Source organism: Alosa alosa, chromosome 4 (assembly GCF_017589495.1).
Source record: "Alosa alosa isolate M-15738 ecotype Scorff River chromosome 4, AALO_Geno_1.1, whole genome shotgun sequence".
Lineage (NCBI taxonomy): Eukaryota > Metazoa > Chordata > Actinopteri > Clupeiformes > Clupeidae > Alosa > Alosa alosa.
In genome coordinates, this window is record NC_063192.1 from 7,288,095 (window position 1) to 7,313,409 (window position 25,315).

The 25,315-nt window shown below is 39.2% G+C and overlaps 1 protein-coding gene across 1 annotated transcript; it reads right to left on the reverse strand.

The window, feature by feature from the left end:
- Positions 1 to 24,251, reverse strand: lrif1 (ligand dependent nuclear receptor interacting factor 1). Its single transcript, XM_048242098.1, is given in 5 exon segments — positions 1 to 1,040; positions 3,400 to 3,651; positions 4,282 to 5,400; positions 5,403 to 6,180; positions 24,141 to 24,251. Coding segments are annotated over 5 exon segments (2,832 nt in total). The 5' UTR covers positions 24,149 to 24,251; the 3' UTR covers positions 1 to 365.
- Positions 24,252 to 25,315: the final 1,064 nt, after the last annotated feature.

Genomic DNA, 25,315 nt, shown 5'->3' on the forward strand with positions numbered 1-25,315 from the left:
TTAATACAAAAGATTTTTATTTATATTAGATGGAGGGCAGCCTAAAAAGTCTGAAATCAACAACCCAAAAAATTAACAATCCAAAGAGGAAATTTCACTCCGGATTAACTCCATTAGCCAAGTCGGCCAAAATGAATGTGCTACATGCCTCAGGAGAAGTTTGTCAGTTCTGTCCGATGACCTTATTGTACACTAAAAAGGGTTCTGTAATAAATATGAAAATCTATAAATAACATTTTATGAAGAAAAAATGAATGTCATTTCCCAACAGAAACAATACAAAAAACACTCAATAGTGTTACTACTTCAAAAACTAGACCCATGTTAATTATTAGACTAAATCAATAGTCTACAACAGACAGTATTTACATGCTCATTTTTTTCCTCATCATCTCAAGCGCAGCCTCTTTTTCCTTCAGAAGTTCTTTTAAACGTTTTATTTTCTCACAGCGCTTAATCTCCTCAGGCTCCATAGGCTCTGTGGAGAACAGGTCTTTGTTAAGCACCTCTGTCGTGCTTGTGTTGTTCTCACAAGCACTGCCAGGTGGCTCCACTCCCATTTGTGATGGCGCATCTCTTCCTGTTGAGCCGTCTACTGGTCGCAAGTCACTCTTTCCTGATGTGACAGGTTGTGTGCTGATGGGAATTCCGCTACTCTGTGACCCAGATGGTTGCGCCTCACCTGGATTGTCCTGTGTTGTGTCTGCTGACGCCTCCTTCAGGGCGAGTTTATCAGCTCCAGTGGAGGCAAGTCTGTCCGTGTCTTTGGTGGTGTCTAAAGCCTTCCCTTCCAGCACGTCTTCTGACACACTGGCTGACTCTCCAGGATCACAAGCAGAAGGCACAATATTTTGAACAGGAAGAACTGTAGAAATTCCAGCATCAGCAGTCAGAGAATTGATCTTGCTCTGGAGGCTATTAAACAGTCCACACTTGGGTGAGGCATGAGGCTGGCCAGCGACTTGAGACTCGCTGGTTTGCTCCGCCATATTTCTTGAAGACTCAACTTTCCGTCGTTTGACATCTTTTGCCAAATGAACCTGCAAATGTTGGACACAATTTCAATAAATGACTTTCATTTTTCAACTGATGCTTCACTATTCAAAAAGGTGAAAAACTACAGATTGATTGAATCAACAGCCCTCTTTAGTTGATTCAGGTGTGTTAATTAAACTTGGCTAGTGTCATGATATCAATTTATCCATCCTAACGAAGCTGTAGACTGACACCTGCAGTTTTGAATACAGTAGAGAGACTGGCTTAACAATACCAGCCTCCATTACAAACGATCAACAGACAGGAGAATATAAACTATGCTGCTCAACAATAATGCAGACGTCTGTGCAAATGTATGGATCACTTCGGTCAAGTTGGAATGAAATGGACAGATTCGAAGTAGGCTGTGAGATTATAACTTAATGGGATCATCAGTGTCTCTACACATGAACTCGAGCATTGAGAACATTGTTTGTGTACAGAGTTTACTAAAAGAAAGGTCTTGAACAACTCGCTTGTTTTTTCTGCTCGCCATCTTGCCAGTCAAGGAGTGAGTTGTCCAAAACCTTTCTTTTTAGTAAACTATGTGCACACAAACAATGTTCTCAATGCTCGAGTTTATGTGTAAAGACAGGGGTGACCAAATGTTGGATACCTCTGTATATTATACAAGCAAGTATCTTAACATAGATTTAATATCATTGCTGCCATAATATCATATCCTGTCACAGCTCAGAATAACTGTGAATGCCATTTCCCTTGTTGCCTGTGGATATGCAGTACATGGTTTGAGGTTATGATAGATGCATTGAAGACCAAAAACGTTGTCCAAAAACCTTTCTTTTTAGTAAACTATGTGTACACAAACAATGCTCGAGTTCATGTGTAAAGACACTGATGATACTTCAATCAAAGTTTCATGTTGTGTCGAGCCTTCTTAGTGTTTTAAAAATAGCGATTTTGACGAGATCATGTATCAAAATAATAGTGCCCCTACGATTCCCCTTCAAAAGGCCATTTGACCCAAAAACGACAACACGGAGAAGCTTAAAAGTGGCGCTTCCGACGTAATTATGCTTTTAAACTAAAGTTTGATTCGGGTACATTCACAAAAAGACCCTAGGTTGCATTTTGGCAAGAGTTACGCCTTAAGCACCACATTTGATACTGTGATGTTAATTTGTAACGTTCTGTGTAACCTACATGTATTTAGAACTGGGTCTACTGCCAACATCAAGCAATATACTGTTTCACCTTGTAGTGGCGCTCATCCTTAATACAGCCCTCGGGAGTGCGTAGCTGAAAAGGTGCTTAAGTCAGTGGCAGAGTGCGCGCAAGAGTTGTATAAATAAGAAACGCACAGATTTTGGGGTTGCTCCTCCCAAAATGGGTAACTCCCTCCATCGTACGTAAATAACAGATTTAAGTGAAGGGGAGAATTTGTGCAGGCTGAAAAGCACTTAGTTATGTGCTTTTTTTCACTTACGCACATGGGAGAATTCGCCCCTATATGAACAATACTAGCCCCGTTTACATGGACACTTTTAATCTGATTGCAAATGTAGTAATGGCGCAACCGGAATAAAAATGCCTCATGTAAACAATGCAACCGATCGGATTCAGCCTGATCCAACTAAATTTCCAATCGGATTGAGGGAGGTGGTGTACTCCGTTCTGTTGAAAATTCCACCCATGTAAACATGTAAACAGGTACTCCGATTGTTGGAATACATTTAGAACTCCACAGGTGTTCTGCAGATTAAATGGCAATCGGTTTATTTAGTTCATGTCCACAGTTTGGTTGAAATCTTTAATCAGATTCATTTCAATCTGATCGGGAAAATCCGGCTACTGATACACCCCCAATCCATTAGAATTGGTCCCAATGAAATTGTTCAGTGGCAGCCATATTGGGTAGTTTAACCTCTAAACCTAACCTTTAGAAAAACTAGTTTGTAGTTTGTAGCATGCAGCTGCATGCTTTTGATGCAGACCTGGCATCAATGGTCCAAGCTGTATTAGTAGTTGAATGCAATGGCTCTACAGTCATTGGTTTGATGTCTACATTCTTGTCTTGGAATAAGAGCAGTTAGCTGACTGCACACCCTAGTATCCTAATCCAGGTCATCATGGTGCATCTACAGTCAAAAAGCCCCAAAATGGGTCGCACTTGTGCTTGTCCACATCAATCGCAAAACAAGTCTGTTAATGACAATGGTCAATTGAGTTGTAGCTTATGTAATCATGGAGAGAGGTCTTTCATTTTGCTGGTCCTCTTTACAGTAACTATGATTTTATAGTTACTTAAGTTTCACATTTATGCATTTTTACTGTTGTTGCTTCATATTGCCAACATATATCCACCTGAACTTACATAGATGACAGTGATTGTTTAATAGTTACCTGTGCTTCTATTAGTTTCTTTGCTTTAATCTCCATTTGAGATCCCTGGATCAGTCTGCGTATTCCCTCTAACGTGCGCTTGTTAATAGATCTGGTCTCTGAGGGCATTTCCTGTTTTTCAGAATGACTCCTTTTAAGACAAATTTGAATATCTTTTTGGATTCCAAAAAGTCGCCTCATTTTGCAGTCATATTCATGTTGGCTCTGTTGGTCCACATTCTTTATGGTAACATTAACTGGCATGGTCAAACTCTGAAAAGAAAATTGTAGAAAACATAAATACAAGTGAAACATATGAATGCAGTGGGCAAAATTTCAACTCAATAGTGCTTACAGGTAGCCTAGAAATCTAGACGCGCCCCTAGCGGCTAGTCTAGCAACTCTCCGTTGGCTTGTGAGCTCCAGAAATCGAAACTCAATCAGGCCAATGAAATCGTGTATAGAGTCGTTAGGTGGGCTTAACATAATGATTGATGGCAGAGTTGCAACGGTTTGGCTTGAATTCCTGCTACTTGAAAACAAATAAGATGAATGTTGCTGTTGGCTAACAGTGTGACCGAAGTTAAGCTTTTATTAAGTTGGCAAACGTTTGAACTAGCCAACTAGCTCCGCTGGTGGGAAACGCATGGGACTCATAGCGCTGCCGTTGTCCTATTGCGTGCAGAGGGAATTTGAAAGACAACTGATTATCCCCCCCCTTCGGACTGAGCACTGCGAACGGTGAGTGCCCAGACCCTACATTTTAATGTGGGTCTGGCTCGTCAGGCTAGCTTACAGGCACAATGGTAAATTTTACGCAAAACTTTTTACCCTTTGGTTTCAGGTTTCATATAGGCTAAGCCTGTATATGAGGATAAAAATGTTTTTAAAATAGCAATAAACCTGCACTTGTGAAGGGTCTTGGCTGGTAGTTTCTGTCATCTGCACAGTGTCCTCAATGTTGCTGGGCTCTTCTTGAAGTACTTGATTTTCCTGACTGCTCTTGGATTCCATTCCATGCTCTTGGATTCCATGCTCAGCTGATGCCAATTCTCCATCAATTCCAGGACCGGTCCTGGCTTCTAGAGGAACATTGCACTGTTTTGCCAGACCATTGACTGAGCTGTCCTCAGGGACAGTGCTGCAACTAGTATTAAGATGGACTCCATCTCCCACGTTCTGGACATTCATCTCTGACATGTTATCCGATTTGTTTGAATTATTGCTCATCCTTGCTTCACAGTTGGCAGGAGTTTGCGCTGCATCACAATCTAATTCTTGCTCGTCAAGACGAGGATCCTCAGGTGTGATCACGTCAACCCTGATTTTTATCCCAGAAACAGGTTCAGCATTTATCACGTCCTGATCACTTCCAGTCTGCTTGCCACTGGCACAGTTTTCATGTTGATTCTCACTGCTGACTTGTTTGGTTAGTTCACTATTATTCCTCACAGGTATGGGTTGACCTGACTTGGTCCCACCTTTTCCACCACATTCTTCCTTTATATCGCTTTTGCCACTAGTCTTGGGTGGAATATAGGATACAAAGATGACGTTGGAGTCATCCTCCTCAGTCGTAACTCCTGCTCCTTCCTTCACACCCTTCCCAGATGTCCCCTCAGTTTGGGGATCATCATCACAAAGATCAATGACCTCATCTGGATCAACATCTATACAAATGGGTTTAGGGTTCGGTTGAGTACCACTCGTGTGTGATCTTGAGGAGGAACTGGGAGATTCTGTTGGTTTTCTGGGAGTTGAACCCTCCTTGGCTGTTGCATGACTTTCCTGGCTAGACACACATAGCCTTGAATCTTTGTTGGTCACAAAATACACTTTACCATTGCACATGACCAAAGCATCATCTTTACTTGGGCTGATCTTCATGTGGCTCATCTGAGATGATGATGGGCTTGATGTGATTGGAGAGTTTTTTTTCATCTGTGCCACAACCTTTAAAATCTCTGACGTCATGCAAGTTGGGGACGCTGGTACAAGACATGGAGCACTTGACCCTTCTTTTTTTGCTGAACAACCCACTTCATGGGTGTCACACTGTCACTGTCTACAACCTTTGGACTCTGTGCTGGAGTTGCTGGAGACCATGTTGAATTGTTCTTGGAAACATTTACTGTGACACATTTAGTCATGGGTGGAGCAGAGTCTTTAAGCTTGGAGGTGTCGATTTTCATTGAAGTGACTGGAGAAACGTATACAACTGTGGATGGCTTCTCTGTTGAGGCCATGTCATGTGGCAAGTTCAATATTTGCTTCTTTATGGATTGGGGGAGTGCAGATGCTGGTAGAGTTTGAACTTTAGCATCGGGAGGTATTTGGAGGTAATGCCCATTTGGCAGTTTCGGTGAACTCACAGTCACTGGTAACTGTGAAGTATTTGAACATGCTATTGATGTTCCACTGGCATTCACAGGATGTGACACCAGATTTTGAGTCCTTTTGGGAGGAACAACTGGCAATCGTACTTGCCCCACCAACACCTTTGGTGAGATCACTTGTTGCGGGCTCTTAGTTAACCGGATAGTTGTGTTAGTTGGTCCTTTTAAAATAAATTTTCCATCAGCAGTAGGTTCAACAACAGGTATCCTATTCTGAGAAAGAGATGGTGGCAAAATGCGGACAGGGTGAGAAAAAACAGTTGGAGCTCCTAGACAATCAATTTTGCTTGAGGTTGTCTGCATAGGAATGTACTGTCCATTGACTTTTTGAACGGGAATCAGTTTCATGACATTTTTTCCATCCGGCCCTACAGCTGGCATGACCTGGTAGAACACGCCAGTTCCCCTGGGGAAACAGAAAACAGACAAGAAAAGAAAAAGTGATTATTGAACATCCATCATCTTGACAATTGGTTTTCCTATATGATTTTTTTTATAGAGGGATACTAAGGGATCTTTCAAACAAGAGTTAGATGTTAAAGCTATTTTCCAAAGTCTGCTGTGCAACAAGGATCTAGGCCAGAAGGCTGGAATATCTGTCTTTTTGTTACAAATTATCGAATTGTAGAAGGGGAAGTCACACCTGAGCGCCATTTCTAGTGTTGTCTTCCCATCCTAACTATACACATTATCTAAGGGCAAGCCAGGATGAGTAGTTGTGACTGGTAGGGACGCACCGATCTGACTTTTTCCAGTCTCGATACCGATGCCTGGGCTTTGTGCATCAGTCAATACCCAATACCGATCTGATACCATGGTTAAATTAATAAACCCCCATGTGGAAAAGACTAAAGGCATCAGGCCTGACTTAAACATTATTTTCCCTAACTAAACATTACTTTCCTAGGACAAAATCTAACAAAATAACACTTGCCTTTACTTAAATGTAATGTATTATTACTATTATTATTCGGTTGTTAAGTCCGACGTCACGGGCCCAACAGCTTTTTGGGCAAAAAAAACATTTACTAGCGCAGCCAGACAGTTTTTGCAACTTTATCGGTTAACTTTAACAGAGCAATTACTATAGCTGTGCAGCCAGATGATACAATCAAGAGTTCTGTGCAGGCTTCCGCGAAAAATAGGATTTTATTAGGTTGAGGATGCAAGTGAGAAGTAGGATGACAATTTCCTTAAAGGCTACACTGAATAGCAGAAAAAAAGAGTTTATTTTACTGTCTATGGAGAAAACCGAGCGGCTCTGAAAGCCATTGGACCCGGAAAAAGATTTATTAGCCTATTATTGCATTATCACTTAATAACCGAATTATTATTACTACTATTAGTATTAAAAAATTGTGCACCAGCAGCAACTTGGAACAGCATTCAAATTCAAGTTCACAGCTATTACTAAATAATAAATCTAACAAGCAAACATAAAACACACAAATACATAACAACTTTCTCCCACCAAAACTAGTTTTGTGCAGATCAAAATCCCATATTAATGATTAAAACACCCCTGCTTTTTGTGTTGACCGTCACGCATTCAACGTGTTGCCTAAAAATACAACAAAAACGCATGAAGATCGTAATTAATCAATGACAAATGGTGGTTTATAAAATAATGAATAGTAAACCAGAAATATAATGACAGGCAGACTGTAAAGACAAACACCAGAAATGTCTATTTAGTTTCTGGTTGGGTGTCACGGCTCAGTCTTTAAGTTGAAGTAAATTCAGATTGGCCCATGGATCTGCTAATTTCTTTTGTCTTCAAGACGACATTTGGGGCTTAAAACACCATCGAGCCCCAATAATACTATATATTATCGGGGGGCCCAGAATTATTGTATGTCATAGGGCCCAAATTATCTAGCAGCACCCCTGGATGCACCCCTAGTGACTAGGTCAAGCTGGACAAAAGTCATTTTGGATGCATGCCCGTTCACAGCTTTCCTTAATAATTATTCTACTTTGTCTTTTATTACTTTTTTACTACTTTTGCCTTTGTTTTGGTAAATTATTTTACCTTGTGTTTTATGTTGTTTTCTTTTCATTATGATCTTTACCTTTTGAACTATTCTTTGAATATATTGCCCTTCTATGCTTTTATTTGTTATTATTGTTTGGTTTTGTTTATGTAAAGCACATTGAATGACCTCTGTGTATGAAATGCGCTATATAAATAAACTTGACTTGACTCAAAAGAACGGCTGGAATGAAAAAAGACACAGACAATAGCCTAATTCACATCAATTCAGCAAAAGCTTTTTGATGAATGCCAACGTGACGTGAGTAGAGGTGTGAATTGTCACCTGCCCAACGATTTGATTACGATGCAGAATTTCAAGTTTCAACTCAACTGTAGGTTGCCAAGATTCTCAATAACAAGGTATCATCAGAGAGGATAAGTCAATGGGTCAATGACGTGACGCCCATATTTCTACTTCCATAAGCTGTACAACTTACGATTTTAAATAAAAAAGGTCCATATTGGTCAGAGACATAAATCTCACATCACTTTCACTGACCAATGTACAGAATTGTTGACTGGTTATTATAGTATCAAAGTGGCAAAATGTCGTGGTAAAATGGAGTTAAAGGAGAAATCCTAGTGGGAGTACTAGCCATTAGCTGCAGCTACTCCAGTTCGGTAACACTGATTTTGGTCGTTATTTTCCCTATCAACAGTACTCGGCGACACACTATCTCGATGCCCAAGACAAATTTCTCTATGAAGAGACATGTCAGTTGAAGGGTGTGAACACTGCCGCCATATTGGTAGTGGCAACACTCACCCATAAATGAATGGAGACTTATGATGAGCTGAAGGAGTTTTGGGCTATAAAGTCCTCAAACTCATACATTTGAAGCGATGGGTATGAATTATATTTCATAGTTAAATGGTAGATAAACTACATGAAGAAATAAAAAACTAACACTATTTTAGTGGAGAAAATTAATATTTTTGAGAACAATAAAAAAAACACCCAAACTCATTACAAAATGTCAGACAAGTGGAAACCTTCATCTTTACATAACTCCAGAAAATTACATGTTTAACAATTCCATTGGGCAAAGAAATTCACACTTTGCCTGAAGTTATCGTGCCCCCGGTGCTTAGTTTGTTCACTAATGTTATGCTGTGGCAGCAGCGAGATAACAGGTAGGCTAACATACCTTCAAACATTAGACAACAACAGGTTAATACAGTATCAATACTATTATAATATGACTATGTGACTACATGAGTAACATTAAGTTTTGAATTTTGTCATTATTAATTTGCCCTCAATACACAACAAAACCATTGTTAACTGACTTGAAATTAGCCTTGCCACACTGGTCAGTACTATTAGCCAACTCCAAACTTGTTCTCTACAAGGCTATAAGACTGCCAAATACAACAAAAAACATAACCGTACCATTTTATATGTACAAGGCCATCTCCGTATGTCAAGAGGGCACTAGGATTTGTACAAAGCCCACAATGTCGGTTTCTCGATAATTTCCACTCAGAGACACCTGTTTCTCCATTGGCCTCCAGTGATTTACCGCTCGATTGTTGCCCTCAGCAATATGGCGTCGCCGTTTTTTTATGTTCTAGAGTCCAATGCGGTATACTATATCTTTGCAGTAACCCTTTGATGCATCATAACCAAACTTGAGACATGTTTTCAAGACCCCATCGGGAGGACGCCCAAACAATTTGGTGACCTTTGACCTCTAGGGGGTGCTGCAATTAGCAAAATTACGTTTTGGCGTGTAACTGTTGTGTTTTGAATAAAAACGTACTAGTGTTGTCTGTTAATACTGTGGAATATCCTAAGGCCGACACATGCGAACTTGTGATGTCAACGTAATTGATCTGGCCGCCGTATTGGATTTGGAAAAAACAGTACAGTAAACAGTACAAACGGTTTTAAGAATAAGAATGAACAGGTATGATAAGGGATCAGATTCCAAAAATAATTCCGTGGAAATGCATGGATTCCAGTTGCTGCTACTGGAAGAAACTGGAATCCATGCATTTCCACAGAATTATTTTTGGAATCTGATCCCTTATCATACCTGTTCATTCTTATTCGTCGCTCGATTTATCGCGACTAAATTCAAGATGGCTGCAAACGCTAAACTTCGTGAAGATACTGTCTGTATAAATTGTGTGACACATGGTGTCACAGCTGGAAGAGGTTACAGTAACATAAATTTAGGAGCACATTTTCAAACTTATTTTGATCTTGGGTGATTGTCAGGGGTCTTCTGAAGTAGATCACCATATGCCAGCTGACTAAGGTCTAAATAATGGCCTGAGAACTTTGTTTTGCCAAATGACATTCATTTCAATTCAATTGGCTGTGATGGGCAAAGGCTTTTGAAAATGGCATAAAAAATTCAAGACATATGCAAGGCTTAATCTGAAGATTGTCTGTGCCAAGCTTCATGCCGAACGTGTGTGACCTGTGAAAATGTTTTCCCGTTTTGGACAAAATTCAAGATGGCTGTCAAATAAATGTTGTTAACGTCACAAGTTGGCTTGTGTAAGCTTAAAGACTATGGAGTCAAAACAAGGCCAAAAATATTTTGCGCCCATGAAAAGATATTCACAAGTGTAAAGAGTTTTGCAGTTGTATAAAAAAAATTGTGCTTGTGCACGGAAATTTTGTACTTGTAGAAATATTTTGTGCATGTGTGAAAAAAAATTGTCTTTGAGGATATAATTTGCACAAGTGTAGAACCGTTTTGTACCTGTGGATTTAATTTGTCTGTGTGCAAAAAAAAATGCAGAAATATTTTGTGCACTTGTGAAAATAATTTGTCCACAGGGATTTAGTTTGAATGGGGGAAGGTTGGAAAACGGTGATTTATTTGCATGGCTAGGCCGATGCCCCCCCCATAGAAAAAGCTGTTGGTAGCATCGGCTAACTAGCACCAGATTTCAGTAGTGCAGGGGACAAGCCGAGATGGGCTATGAGACATACGTTCACAGTCGGTATCATGTTACAACATACTTTAGGTCAATATCACACCGGAATTCTCCTTTAAGTCATTTAGAGACCTCAGACGAGTCTAGGAAGTGACGTCAATTCCGGAAATAAGTACATAATTTACTTTACTCTTTATGGAGAATACAGGAGGAAAAAACGTGTTTTCTTTTACAGTTCATGGAAAAAATAGTCACATTAGGTAGAAGCTTTTCATTATTATTCATAATTCACATTTATTTATTAAATAATCGATCGCAACTGACTGTCCACGTGATCTGCCAGAGTCAGCTGGGAGGAGCTTGTGACTCACACATAGGGACTCACGGAAGATATTGCGTGAAATTTTGGTTTATGGCTATGGTTTAAATGTCCTTCCTATTCATTAACATGAACATGATGACTGACAAAATAAATGAATATGATGTTTAATAAACCATTGTAGGCATACATTTAACAAGTTATCATTATATCACATCAATTAAGTGTTTTCTGTAGGCTAGGCTACTGTGTGACATGCTTTACACTACAGCATAAAAATCAACAATAGGCCATCAACACGTTTGCAGTATCACTGTTGCAGAAATCATATACAAGAAGGCATCCTCTTGATTGTTTGTGTATTTTTGCACATTCCAACACAAGGAAACAGCATGAGGAAACTTGTAATTTTTCTGCCTTATTTTCTAACTAATTTTACGAGTCTGCAGTATCACCAAGTACAGCTGTTCCAAGAGGGTCTGGCGTCCCTTTGTTATGATGCACTTCCTGCGACGGTCACTCGTCTCTAAATGACTTAACTCCCTCTCGAATTTTGGCAGTGTTTTGTTGTCGTTTCTGAAGAGCCAATCAGCAAATTTTGGCACAGTCTTGACGGCGTTTGACTAGCCCATCGGGGGATGTGCTAAGTCACATCTCTTGGCCAGAGTTGGCAGGCACAGAGCTAGCAAACTTAGGTCTTAAATCTAACAATTTATGCCTTTTACAACAAGCTTTTTGATGGAAAAGTGGTGTTAAATTTCCATAACCTTTGTTTAGTGAACGCATAAAAGCGTCAGTTTATAAGCAAGAAGAATCAAGAATTTGCACTTTATTTGGTGCAAATCTCCTTTATTTTACAGTCCGCGATTCACATTAGGCCTACTAGGCCATCACCGCGAGTGCATACAAAATGTTTTGCAATTTACCTTCGTTACTACCAGCAGTCGTTGCTTTTTCACTGCGTAGATTCGCGATTGAGTGCGCATCTAATGTAACAGCAGTGTCTTCGTGGAGGCACCCTCTCTCCAGTTTCATTTTTGCTGTTGTTGCGAGCGAGCTTAGGCCTATAGACTACGATATGGGAAATACTTTATACGATCAGCTTCAGAAATGAAAGGGTTTTCCTTGTCCTGTGCTACACCATTTCTAGCCCGGTTGAAACCAGACCCTTCTCAGTCGTAACTGAGAGTGGGTCTGGGGATAGTTCGTTCACAGCCCATTTCCAAAGGGCATTCCCAAACGGATGGTCAAAATGCCTCGGACGCAATAGGAGAGGCCAAAAACCAATCAGAGCAACGAAAGAGACAGAGTGACGGAAACACACAATTTGCAACACTGTCTGGTTGTAGGGAGAAGCAGGAAGAATTAACCACTTTTTAATTAAACGTAGGCTAATTTACAAAGACATTGTGCCACATTGAAAGCTAATATTTTGTCACTAGCAATTTACATCTGCCCTATGTCAAATACAATTGCATTTCTGAACAGCAGCTCTGAACAAAACCGTTCACGTTCAAACGAGTATTTTGTTTCATTCGTCCTTTCTGGCTGACCGGGACATATAAAGCAGGAATGGGGGACGAGTGACTGAAACGTTCAAAGCAATTATGCCGGAATTGTTTCAAGGCAAACACTGAAGTGTAGCATTCAAGTTATGCTCGCATAGCACACCAATTCAAAAGTAGCCTACTTTTGTTGGCTACGTGTCCAGCTACTGTACTGAATATCAAACCGTTTTCAGTAGCCTACCACTGTTGCAGATATCACATAGGTACCCCTTACATGTTTGTACAATGTACATAACTGTACTTCTAACTCCCTGTCTTAAACCAACGTGATAGCAGCTTCAAACAAGTGGCAGCAGCCATCGTTGATGTTTTTTTTTTTAAAAACCCCGGCTTCTTCAACAGGGTGCGCTATCGTCATTGTGTAAAGCCCGCCTCAAGGGTTCTGATTGGTGCCTAGATCTAGGAAAATTGGAAATGGGCTAGAATAGGTTCTTGGCCAGACGGACTTTCAGAGCGAATCTCGAATATGCCGGAAGTACGTCTGGGTTTTTCAACATGCGTAGCACATGGAAGCTCTTGATAGCGCATGCCACTAACGTCTATAAAAACAATATATTTATGGAATAAAACTAGACAGGTACCTTGGATTAGCATTGCTGTTTATTCTTAAACTGCAATTTTCAGCAGCCAGCGGAGGGCATTTAGCATTTAGCCTACTATGCTTCCGGACAATATTTTGCGTCTCCCCTAATTCTGAAGCTGTGAGCTGCTAGATCCGTTTTTGAATCAGCAGATTTGCGCAGCAGTCGCACTCACTATGCAGATCTGCACCAACTTTGCGCCAGACTTGTCTGTAGCTTCTGACTGTGACAGTCCATCCAACGGGTGCAGCACCTATCCGGGGCAGCTTCGCAGACCAGACGCGCCACAACTGAATTGAGTCTGCCCGGCGGGTGTGGGCCGGATCCGCAGGAGCTGCGCAAACCTGACGCGCCACAACTAACGGAACACTTTCCCCCATAAACCTGCAACTCTACATTATCTGATTATGCAGAGTGGAAGACTACAGGCTGCACCGTCTTTGTGATTATTGGTAAGTGCATTATGCAAGTATCATTTTAAAAGTAAACTGGTGTTGATGTCATGTTAGTCTGTTAAATATTTAGGCCTATATTAAACATGAAAGTTTACAAACTTAGTTTACACTGAAATTCTGACAACCTGAGAGGTGCCAGACAAGCTGGGTAGTAGCTACGGTTAGCTGGTAGTTTAGGTTCTTTTAAACATGCATCCACAACTAATGTGAACATATGCTTTAAAGCTAAATTGGTGAGGTTTGCTTATTATTTCACCAAAATCGCTGAATATCGTGTCCATTGTGTGTTAGCTGCAAATTCGTAGCCATGATAGCGCTACCTAGCCTACCCACTTTGTCTGTAGCTAGCCTTGCTGCTAGTAGTAGCACTGCAGGTATTGCATAGCCGACCGGGCGGCCGGCCAGCGTTTTTTAAGCCTGTGTAAAATGGATTTAGAGTGAAAAACTTGGCAGTAAACACTAGGCTTTTTATCGAAGGTCCACAAGAATTATTGCCGTCCTCCCGTTTATCCGGTTTGATGAGACCTGTTCAAGAAGCCCCCGATTGCTACCAAACTGAATATAAAGGATGCAATGCATTGGAGTACTATGTCATAAAATAAATAATCTTTCAATGTTGAATCTAATATTTACTCTTTGTTTCTTTGCTTTGTGTGCTTTTTGTACGTCTTACAGGAGCAGTGAGGAAGAATAGCAGGTTGATGCCTAATGTTATCGTTAGTCCATTGGCTAGTTTTTGCCCTGGTCCTCTGACATCCATCTGTGAACGGCGCTGCAATTCACCATCTGCTCGAAAATATTTCTCAGGACAGCTAGCCTACTCTGCAAGAGATCTGCCATTGCCACGACCAAGGAACTGCTGCTGACCTGCGAGCTGCCATTCTAGCAGCCTGCAGTCTGGATTGAGTAGCTAGCTAACGTCGAAGAACTCTCACGAAACAACAAACTGTCGCTCTCAAAGTCCACCGAGCTGCTGATCTGCAGGATCGCCCAACTGTTCTGTGCCGGTTAGATGCAACCAATTAGACAATATTAACATGACATTTTCTTTCAGTGCATTTGGCGGAGTTTGTTTATCAACATATGCCAATGAAAACGGTAGCAAAAATTAAGACACATCATGACTACATTTCACATCCTTACGTGTATTGGTTTGTGTTATGTTGTTGGGTTAGGCTAGCGGACACACTGATCTCTTTTGCCTTTTTAAAATAAAAACCTATTTTGAAAATTACAAATTTGTTTGGGTCTTAATTGTCTGATAGCCTAAATATGAATCACAGACCAGGGCCAGATGAGCCCAAACCTGTTCCAGTATTGGCCCGTTGGAAATATGACCCCAGGGCAGGTCCGTTTAGTGGATCTGCGCCAAATGCTAATGAAGATGTGGACCAAATCTGGACCAAATATATTTTGCTGTCTGGGGTGGCACCGCTAAATGAAGAGGAAACACTGAGAAGAAAGTGAATGCTTTAAATAGGCTACATCAATACAATATATAATATGTGAACTGAAATTGGACGGGCCATAATAACCTCTGACTAGTTTAGGCTACTTATTGTTAAATTGCAATGTGAGTGGCAGCCAGCAGGGGAAGATACGTCGCAGGATTATTTAAAAAGCAAATGTGCGTCTGCCCTGATTCTGATACCGTGGCATTATTAGGGGTGTCACAATTCTCCAAATCATATTTAATATTATCATAATCATATATAACAGGGCTCTACACTAACATTTTTTTTCAGGAGTACTTGTGCGCCCAAGTTAAAAAATTTAGGAGCACAGACAAAAATTTGGGCACAGTCAGTTCTGTACTTAACTTACACATAATCTAACATTATACTGCAGCTAACAGTTAAACATGCCAGTGCACCAATTGCTAATATTAAGAATGACTGACAACATTTAGGCTACAGGAAACAGGATTTTAAAGATCAGTGCCTACTTTATTTTCAGTCTGTTCTATTTTCCTACATTTTGTTAATGTGTTCCTACATTTTGTTAATGTGTTCCTACATTTTGTTAATGTAAACCAAATATGCCCATGGTGACCTATCTGACTGCATACTGCCTAATACTACTACTAAAACAGTCCATTTTCTCTTCCACAAAACCCAACATAGGCTAATCAAGGATATATGTTTTATACTTTTAGTTTTTATTTGAAATATCTGCATTGATGGGGGCAGTAGGCAAATGTTAGGCCTACTTTCGTTTTGCACTTCAGCTTGTATTCGGTGTAAACAAGCATGCGTGGAAGCCTGGAGTTGTCAGTAGTGTTCTACCTTTGAATAAAAGGGGAGTATTACGGGAGGCTACTTTTGTGCTGGTTCGCTACAGCTATATTTTGCATATTGCAGCAAATATGTCAACTGGGCTAAAAGGCATGTTAGGTTACCTTTCCTTCTCTCACTGCATTCTCAGAATCTCACCCTGTTCCTCCTATATCCAATGAATTCGGTGGATAGAAGAACTAATTTCTTCAATCTTTGCATCTTGGCTGGCTAGTCTAACTTTCCGCTTTTTCTGCGCGCTCTTAGATTTGACAGAAGCGACGACTAGCGAGTCAGAATGCGAAACTGCTAACGTTGATGGGAGATGTAGTTTTTATGCTGCATTCGCGACGTGATTCTATGATTTGCACCAGTAAAGTTTCTCGATGTTGCGGGGTATTTTGTAGACAAACGTTGACATGGTTAGAAGTCATTCGCACCAGTGCGCCTAAATATTTTTTTGCATTCGCACGGCATCATTTTTACTCGCATGTCCGAGTGAAATGGGCGCACTGTAGAGCCCTGTATAATAAATCATACATATTACTATTAATGCATTTATGTTGTTTACTTTTTTGCCTCAATAGACCACTGAAGTTCGCCTACAAAACAGAACCAAAACGACCATCTTTGCCCATATAAGGAGATCCGGTTGTTAATTGAAGCTAACTACCTACAGCAAGTTGCATTGCAAGTTAGCTCAGGGGTAGCAAAAATCTAAGTGTGCCACCTTCACATACCGGAGATCACAGTATCCACTCGAAGGCAGAGGACAAAAGTGTGTTCAGGAAAACGTCTGCATTTCAGACTTTTTCATCCCCGCGAGAGTTTAACAGGTGCGATAATTCAAAACCCCTATGTTATTTTCCCATAGGAAAAATCACCAGATAAAGGATGTCAAAGATGGCAGCTTTTTTGTAGGCGAACTTCAGAGGTCTATTCCAGTTATGTTTTGGGGGACTTAGTGTTCACTGATGTGAATGAATGAACCTCAAAATATTTCCACACCTGTCAGAGAAGGGGGGGGGGGTCAAGTTTCAGGAGATACTGTTCCTGCCGAACTTCAACACGCATGTGTGTTTTTTCCCCTTTTGGCATGCATGCTGGACGTGTCATTGATATCTGTCACGCTATCCAGAGAAATATTCTTTGGTCATCACCGCTATTCTGAGATTTACGGCTTCCATCAAAACAATACTTCGAAAATGTGCTTAAACTAATGCCGCTGACTTTTGCCAGCAACCATTTCACTTTGATAATAAACTACATTTTGGTACAAGATATCTACAGCAACAATAACCAAAATTAGCTTAAGCAATGTGAAGAACTTTTATGAAAATGGTCAGACCCTAAGACTGTGCCCACTGCTCAAATTTCATTTAAAAATGATCTAATGTGATTGAATGTCAGAGTAATTGCATTCAAAAACGTACCTTAAAAGATGCACCACAATTTATAAAGTAACGAAGTAAAAAAACAACACACAATTAGGGTTGTGCCGATGGATCATGATGGAAAGCAACCATCGTGATACCACGCCCCCACATGCCAGTCACTAATTCCTGCTGTAAGGCTAAAACATAAAAAAAACCTTTCCCTGAAAATGAAATTGAGCCTACTTTAAAGGCTGTCAACCAAACAGTTATCACGTATTAGTCTATCGTCTTGTAAAATAAAAGACTTATTAGTCTACCCTCTTATTCAAATAATTCCTGACTGTGATGTGAATGTGTAGCCTAATTGTCTTTTTGTAGCCTACATGTCTCGCAGGCCTATAGCCTACATTGGACGTAATAGGTAGCCTAATGTTTTAGCAGAAAATATAGATTTATTATTGTTAGGCTACGACTAGGACATTCTAGCGCTCAAATATTTTTGCAAGGCTACAGCGAGCGCTAAATGAGTCCTTCTCTTCTGTGTTAAAATAAACAATTTCTTTCGTCAATTATAGGATCAGAAGGTAGCCTATTAGGCGGGTCAATATAGGGTTCAATGTCAAAAGAATTGATACAAAAGTTTTTTTTATGGATTCTGGTACTGTTGGACATGCTAAATAACATCCTAAAAATCTAGTAAAATCTGACCTTGGGAAAGGGGTCATTTTCAAAATGGCCGCCAAAATGGCCGTCAACAGGTTAGAATTAGAGCCCAACCGATTTATACTTACAACCGGACCCGCGTCACAAAGAGCAGGTTGTTTGCGCCATGCCCCTTTTGAGGGGAAAACATTCCCTCAGAACAAGCCAGAGTGAACCGGTAGACATGTACCAACCACACAGCTAAGAACCCCTCCCTGAGTTTCTTTTTGCCTACCATGTCCTCAAAAAAATCCTGACAGAAGAAAATTATGGCTACAAGCCATAAAAGAGAAGACCGTATGACACTTCTGGTCACTGAGTGGGGTTGTTGCACCACTTCGTACTCGGGAGACTGAAGGGACATGTTTTTATATTAATTGAATTAAGCTTTTGTAGGTATCCTTCACGGTCAACGACCGGCAAAGTGGTTATGTATTGAGTGGTCATATTGATTTGTGGTATTTTTGTTATTATTTACTCTTGCGATTTCTGTACGAATTACGTTTATTGACCCTAATTTGCATTGGAGTTAATGAGAGGGGTTGTTTGTTTTCCCCCCGAAAGGGGCGGGAACGTTTGTCACGAGTCAAGTTCCCGGATGTGCCGGTCTAACGTATTGGCGGGCCGATATTATCGGCCGATATTAGGCATTTTCCAAACTATCCGCATCGGCATTTATAATGGCCGATAAATGAATATTTTAAAAATAAAATAAAAACGGACGAAACACCCTTCAACCATGTCATGAGTGTTGGCGTTGTATAGTTTGTCCACCAGATGACACTCTACACCAGTGTTTCTCAAACTTTTTCAGACGAAGGACCACTTAACCAATAAAAAAGAAGCGCACCCAAAACCTATCAGACCTACTTCAATAGTATATTAGCCTACACAATAGGCCTACTCACTGAACCACCTTGCTTATTGTCTTTGCACTTTGCTTATTGTGTCAGAGTCCTATTTAAACTGGCATATCTTACATAGACAGTGTTGCAGAACTGTTTGGATTTAGCCTACATACAAGTTGGTTCAATATTGCAAACAACTCATCTATATTATATTTTACCATCGTCTGCTTTCGCCAGACCACTTGGGAGATCTTGCGGACCACCAGTGGTCCCCGGACCACACTTTGAGAAACACTGCTCTACACCGTCCCTGCTGGCAACACTCGTGTATAACCCACACATCCTGCAACCTGCTGATCCAGCCAGAGTCGAGCAGAGAGAACCAGTTATCCGCGAGTGAGATCATCAGTGAAGTGTGTTCATGGTGATTTGGTGACGAGACATACATTGCTTGAATAACAATTAAAAGAACATCCCCATCAGTTCTTTTAACTCAAATAAGCATGACAAAATTCGTGAAAACAATGTCCAGTTTTGCTGCTGGTAAATAAGCCGAGAGTGAAGCGGAATTAGCTAGTATTTATGTTACGTTGTTACAGTGTAGTTGACTGTCTGTCCTTTTAACTTTTGACAATGTGACTGAAGATGTATTTCTTTAATAGCGTGACAGTTATAGCAGTGAGACGTATTATCTTTCCCCGGCCTGTTATTTTGAAAGCGTATGTTTTACAATTTGCAGTATGACGTTATCCATTGCTAAATTATGGCTCATCATAGACTAGCTAACCACAAAGCTAGCTAATGCCATGAATATCAGTGGAAGACCGCTAACGTTAACATTAATGAGCTTAATAAAGTATTGATTACTGTATTTAAAACTAGTATATCTGTAGTTACCGTGCCTGCATTGTAAAATGTAAGTTAGACGTGTGAGGAGTGAACATTTAGACATAGAGAAAAAGTATCAAACCTAGCTTGTGCATATAAGTTAGCTTTTCTTTTACACGTGTGTGAAATCCAATGACGCCAAGTGTGCGTTTCATACTGTCGTTCAGCCGCAGCATTAACGAGTTACATAATGGATTTAGATCACTAAATAGTAGGTTGGTGTAGCTTGATGGAAATAATTTTAAAAGTGCAGGTAAAGGGATAAGCAAGCTGACATTGTAATAAGGTAGCTTACAAGGCAATAGGGACTATTACACACGCACACTCAAACAATTAGGAGTGACCTTTATCTTGTTTAATGATAATACAAATGACGATGATGGTAATAATGTCATCATTATTTTTTGTAATTATTAAGTCTTAGTCCAAAGTTATATTTATGAAGCTACCAAGTCTTTTAATACTGGTAACTTTGATTTGATTGTTGTTATTGTGTTTTTGTTCAAAAGACTAAGTTTCATATCTTAAGTTTCTATTTTTATACATTTTATTTATCATAACTTTAATATATTTCGATGTTCCTCTGTTCCACTGTGACAATATTATTTAAAAATAAACAAGTTTGTTTTTAAAATGCATCATCATATTATTTTAGTCAATACTCTAACTAACTACTCTAAATAACTACAAATAACTAATGTTAGGGAAATCTGTTAATGTTTTGTAGCGCGTTTCTGAAAAAAATATATATCAGCCGATATATCGGATTTTTAAATCAACAAATATTTATCGGTATCGGCCTTCAAAATCCTTTATCGGTCGGGCTCTAGTTAGAATGGCTATATCTCAATTACTATTCAGCTATGATGGTCAAATTAAACAATAATAGGATTTTAAATGTTAAAATTGAAAATGTTTCAATGCTCTACCTTTTTCAGCCATAAATTAAAATCAATGCGTTTTAATACAGAGCAAATGCAATACAGGATTATTAACCATCTCCATGGCATGGAGGAAGATAAGACATGTCTTAACTGGTGTTATATCTCATCTAGAGGTTATATGCTTTTAGAAAATATATGGTTTGGGGTGTTTAATCTGTTTTGCCTGGACAATATAGGCTAAAATGTATCCCCTTTACACTAGATTCGCCTATACAGAATAGAGGGCAATGCATTGTTCATGGCATGGAGGAAGATGGGACATGTCTTAACTGGTGTTATATCTCATCTGCAGGTTATATGCTTTCAGAAAATATATATTTTAGGGTGTTTGATTTGTTTTCCCTGGACTGTACATGCCAAAATGTATCTGCTTTACACTAGATTCACCAATACAGAATAGAGGGCAATGTATTGTTCATGGCATGGAGGAAGATGGGACATGTCTTAACTGGTGTTATATCTCATCTGCAGGTTAAATGCTTTCAGAAAATATATATTTTAGGGTGTTTAATTTGTTTTCCCTGGACTTAACATGCCAACATATATCCTCTTTCCACTAGATTCGCCTATACAGAATAGAGGGCATTGTATTGTGCATTCGGGTGGATGACAAATAAGCCTGAAAAAAGGAATTAAAAAAAAACTTCAAATATCATCCCTAAAAAGTGTTTATATGTGTTGCTGTTCTCTAAACTTTAATTTAAAAAAGTGAAATATATATTTATATGTCAATTTGTCATGTTAGTGCCTAAAATTGTCATATGGTGTGACGGAAAATAATTTGAAATAAAATGAAAATTAGATACTTTTTCTACTTTAATTTATGTCACTGTACATTTTAATCACGTTTGCTTTGATTTGCAACATTTCCTTGTGAATATTTAGAAGAAAACCCTAAAATTTAACAAGTTATTTTGTCAAGGTGGAGAATGCTCCTAAGAGTAACCAGATATTTTAGCTTAATTCTGATATTTCTTGTAAGAACTCACTCAAAATTCTTGAGGTTCTTGCAGATACCATTTCCTTTGTGTGCTATTGATGTTTTAATGATTTATCAATTATAAAGTCTTTTTTGTGACATTATTTAATGTCACACCAAATGACATGGTGTCACGCCATATGATGAACTGCACCACTCCACCATGTGTCAGAGCAAAACAGGGTTTTTAATGACAATAAAATCATTAACAATGAATTTTGAAGTCACTGTATGAATGGTGTATGCGTGTAACAGCAAAATAGATGAAAGTTTAGTATTTATTTTTTAAACTTACATGGCATGGTAACATAAAAGAAAAAAGTATGAGAAATATGAATTGATTATGTGAATGATTGATTGTACAGATACATTTTTTTCCCCAATTATCACAGATTTAACAAAAAAACATATAATATCTGAATTTAAAACATGTTTTTACAAGAACTTTTATGTAAAAATGCAATTTGGTCATAGGGTGTGACAGAAATGTCATATAGTGTGACCCCTATAGCGGTCACACCATATGATGCAGCGTCACACTATATGACATTTTGACAGTTAAGCTAATTTTCTAGACAGTTAAATACAGCTAACTATTATTTAGCATGCAACTGACCACATGGCAGCAGTGCTTTTTAAGAATTCATGAAGAATATTTGTGGAAAATAGCTACTTTTTAGGCAAATGATGTCACACCATAAGACTCTAAAATTTGGCCACGATTGATGATGTCAATTCAAAGCTTTTTATATAAAAAATCTAAAAAAGCAGAACTCACCTCTTGACCATGCCAATTACTCCTGACATTCTATTGTTACTTCCTGATTAAGCAGGGTCCTCTTCACAATAATAATGTCCAAATGAATGCCCGGTCAAAATATACAATATAGTGTCACGTCATATGACAACCATTTTATGGACAAAATATATTTGATTATAACTTAGTTGGACAGCATGCATAAACATCAAAACTTTCTGTGGTTGTAAAAAACATCCAATTATTTTATATACATGGTAAAACTTTAAAGTAATTATACTTTTTATGGATATACACTCTTTTTAGGAAGTTCGCACACATGGTGGACAGTCACACCATATGACATTGTTTTATGTTTGGATGATTATTTTAAGTCAAAAGTGAAATACAAATCCAATAAATTTAATATGACAGAACTTGAACCTACCAGACCTACAACATTTCCATACCAATTCTTAACAATTGCCATTTTTTATAAGTGTGTGACACATGGACAGTCTGAATTCTGCTATTTGTCATCTACCCATTCATGGAGGAAGATGGGACATGTTTTAAATTGTGCTATATTTTATCTACAGATTATATGCTTTCAGACATCTGCTTTTACACCCATCACCATGCTAGTGTTGGGAAGGTCAATCATAAATGTCCGGACACTTCAAAGTTAATGAGAGGACATAACCAAAGAGGACAGAAAACAAATTAGAATAGATTTTTCATCTGAAAGGAATCTCCCTAACAGCAGCCATACATGTAGGCACATGGTCACACCACATAATATTTCGACACTTTACATAACAGAAATATGAGAAATACCTTATGATTTTTTAAAAAAAAAAAAAAAAAGAAGTGGTTCAAATAGGCCTATGGGAGTGCTACCACAGGCCTACATAAAATGTGTCTAGTATGCATTCAAACCATTTTTTTAAGTCAGAAATGTAGGGTCCGTGTAGACACTAATTACATTAACAATAGCAGTAGGTTCAAACAATAGTGGTTCAAACACACCTGGCTCCACCGGAAAACAACGTAGCACTATTAAAGCCATTCGTGCAAGTAGCCACTGCTAAATTCTGAAATGCACAGTAGGCGAATTGAGTTACCCCGTTTCAACAAACCATCTCAGCTGCGCACAATGTTGGTGGCAGCCTACCTAAGCAGGCATTTATTAGTTAGGATGGCATTGCCTACATATTAATGTGTTATTACGAATACTAAACAATCACACCCAAACTTATAACGTTAACGTTATTTTTGAATATCGTGAGAGAACCAATAACATAACTAACACGTTAACCCTATCTGATCTCGTCAGCCGGTTCTCCATCTGGAGAAATTAACATTCCGAAAATAACGTTACTGTTCAACATTACGTTAACGTTAGATGTTGTTGCCCTAGTTATTCAATGAGCAAAAAAGCTGTCTCAATCAGTTCGTTGGGACAACCTGTAAGAAGTTATGCTGCCTGCCCATTGCTGGTCATTCACAGACAATATATTAGCCATCATTACACGGTAACGGTAGGCTAAGTTAGTTACAATGACACTGGGTAGCGAAAGTGGTAGGCCTAAACGACGTAGGCTACAACATCCCTGCCTAACTTCACTGAAATTGCCCATCAACGAAGTGTAGGCTACCGACGAACGCCATCTTTACAATGCTTGAACACCCAAAACAGATAGAGCCATTTATGTGTTTCGAAATGTTAATTCTTAAATAAACACATAGCCATTATGCTTTACTCACCCCTCCATTTCCTACTTCGTTATTTAGACTTCTTTACAAAACCCAAAGTCAACACAAACAGCCATAAGAGTACGCTTTGTTTCACCTGGATGTAGATAGAAAAATCTACTGTGATCGTTTCCGGGTCTACTAGATTTCCTTTTCCGGTTCTACTCGCCCTTCATGGCGGAGAGTCTAGAAAAAATGAAAATGGGCATAACGGCGAACTTCTGACTCAAGTATGATCATAGGCCAAATGCCTTATAAGGTGCTACAGCCATAACTACCACTATAATTGTTTACCAGCTCACCAGTCAACTGTGATGACGCGAATTGATTATGGCTATGGCAGTGTTTTTCAACCTTTTTTGTGCCACAGCACACTTTTGACACTTAAAATGTCCCACGGCACACTAACATCCTGTGTGAAGAAAAAATAAACATACCATAACCTAAAACTTCAAATAATACACATATATGGCCTTATTATGGCTTCTATGCAAGACCTGCTCAATAAAACAAGTGCCCTCTGTTTCATTTGTAGGTGACTATATCTAATTTAATTGTTGTTATGAACTGGATATGTGATGATTCTGTGAATACTGGATATAGGGCCCCGTTGTACAATGCCTGCATACCACAAATAGTGCAATCATATAATCAATGAGAGCATGTGGTTATAAATTCTTTGATGCAACAGTTGCTTTTCTGGACCAGTGAGTGACATTTGGGTAATTTTCTGCGGCACACCTGATGATCTCTCACGGCACACTAGTGTGCCCTGGCACAGTGGTTGAAAAACACTGGGCTATGGTATCTCCAGTCCTTTGTCTTTGGTGATGTAACGCGACCCGTAATTATACATTTCACGTACAGCAAAAAAAAAAAAAACAGAAAAACTAAAAATGCCAAAGGTACAAGACTGTGTAGCCTACATACTACATGTAACTACATAACATTTTTACATGTATGTAGTAAAGAGAATTATTGCATAGGCCTATAATTGTACTTTATCAAATTGTGATGTGTTAAGGTTTACTTTTAGCTCAGAGTTCATGGTGATGGTTTTGGGATAAGAACTGTTCATGAACCATGTGGTGTGTGTTTTTATGGACCGTAGCATTTCCTAAAACAGGTGATGGATGGGCAGCGTGGAATGAGTCTTTCAGTATGTTGTCTTTTGTATAGGCAGCGTG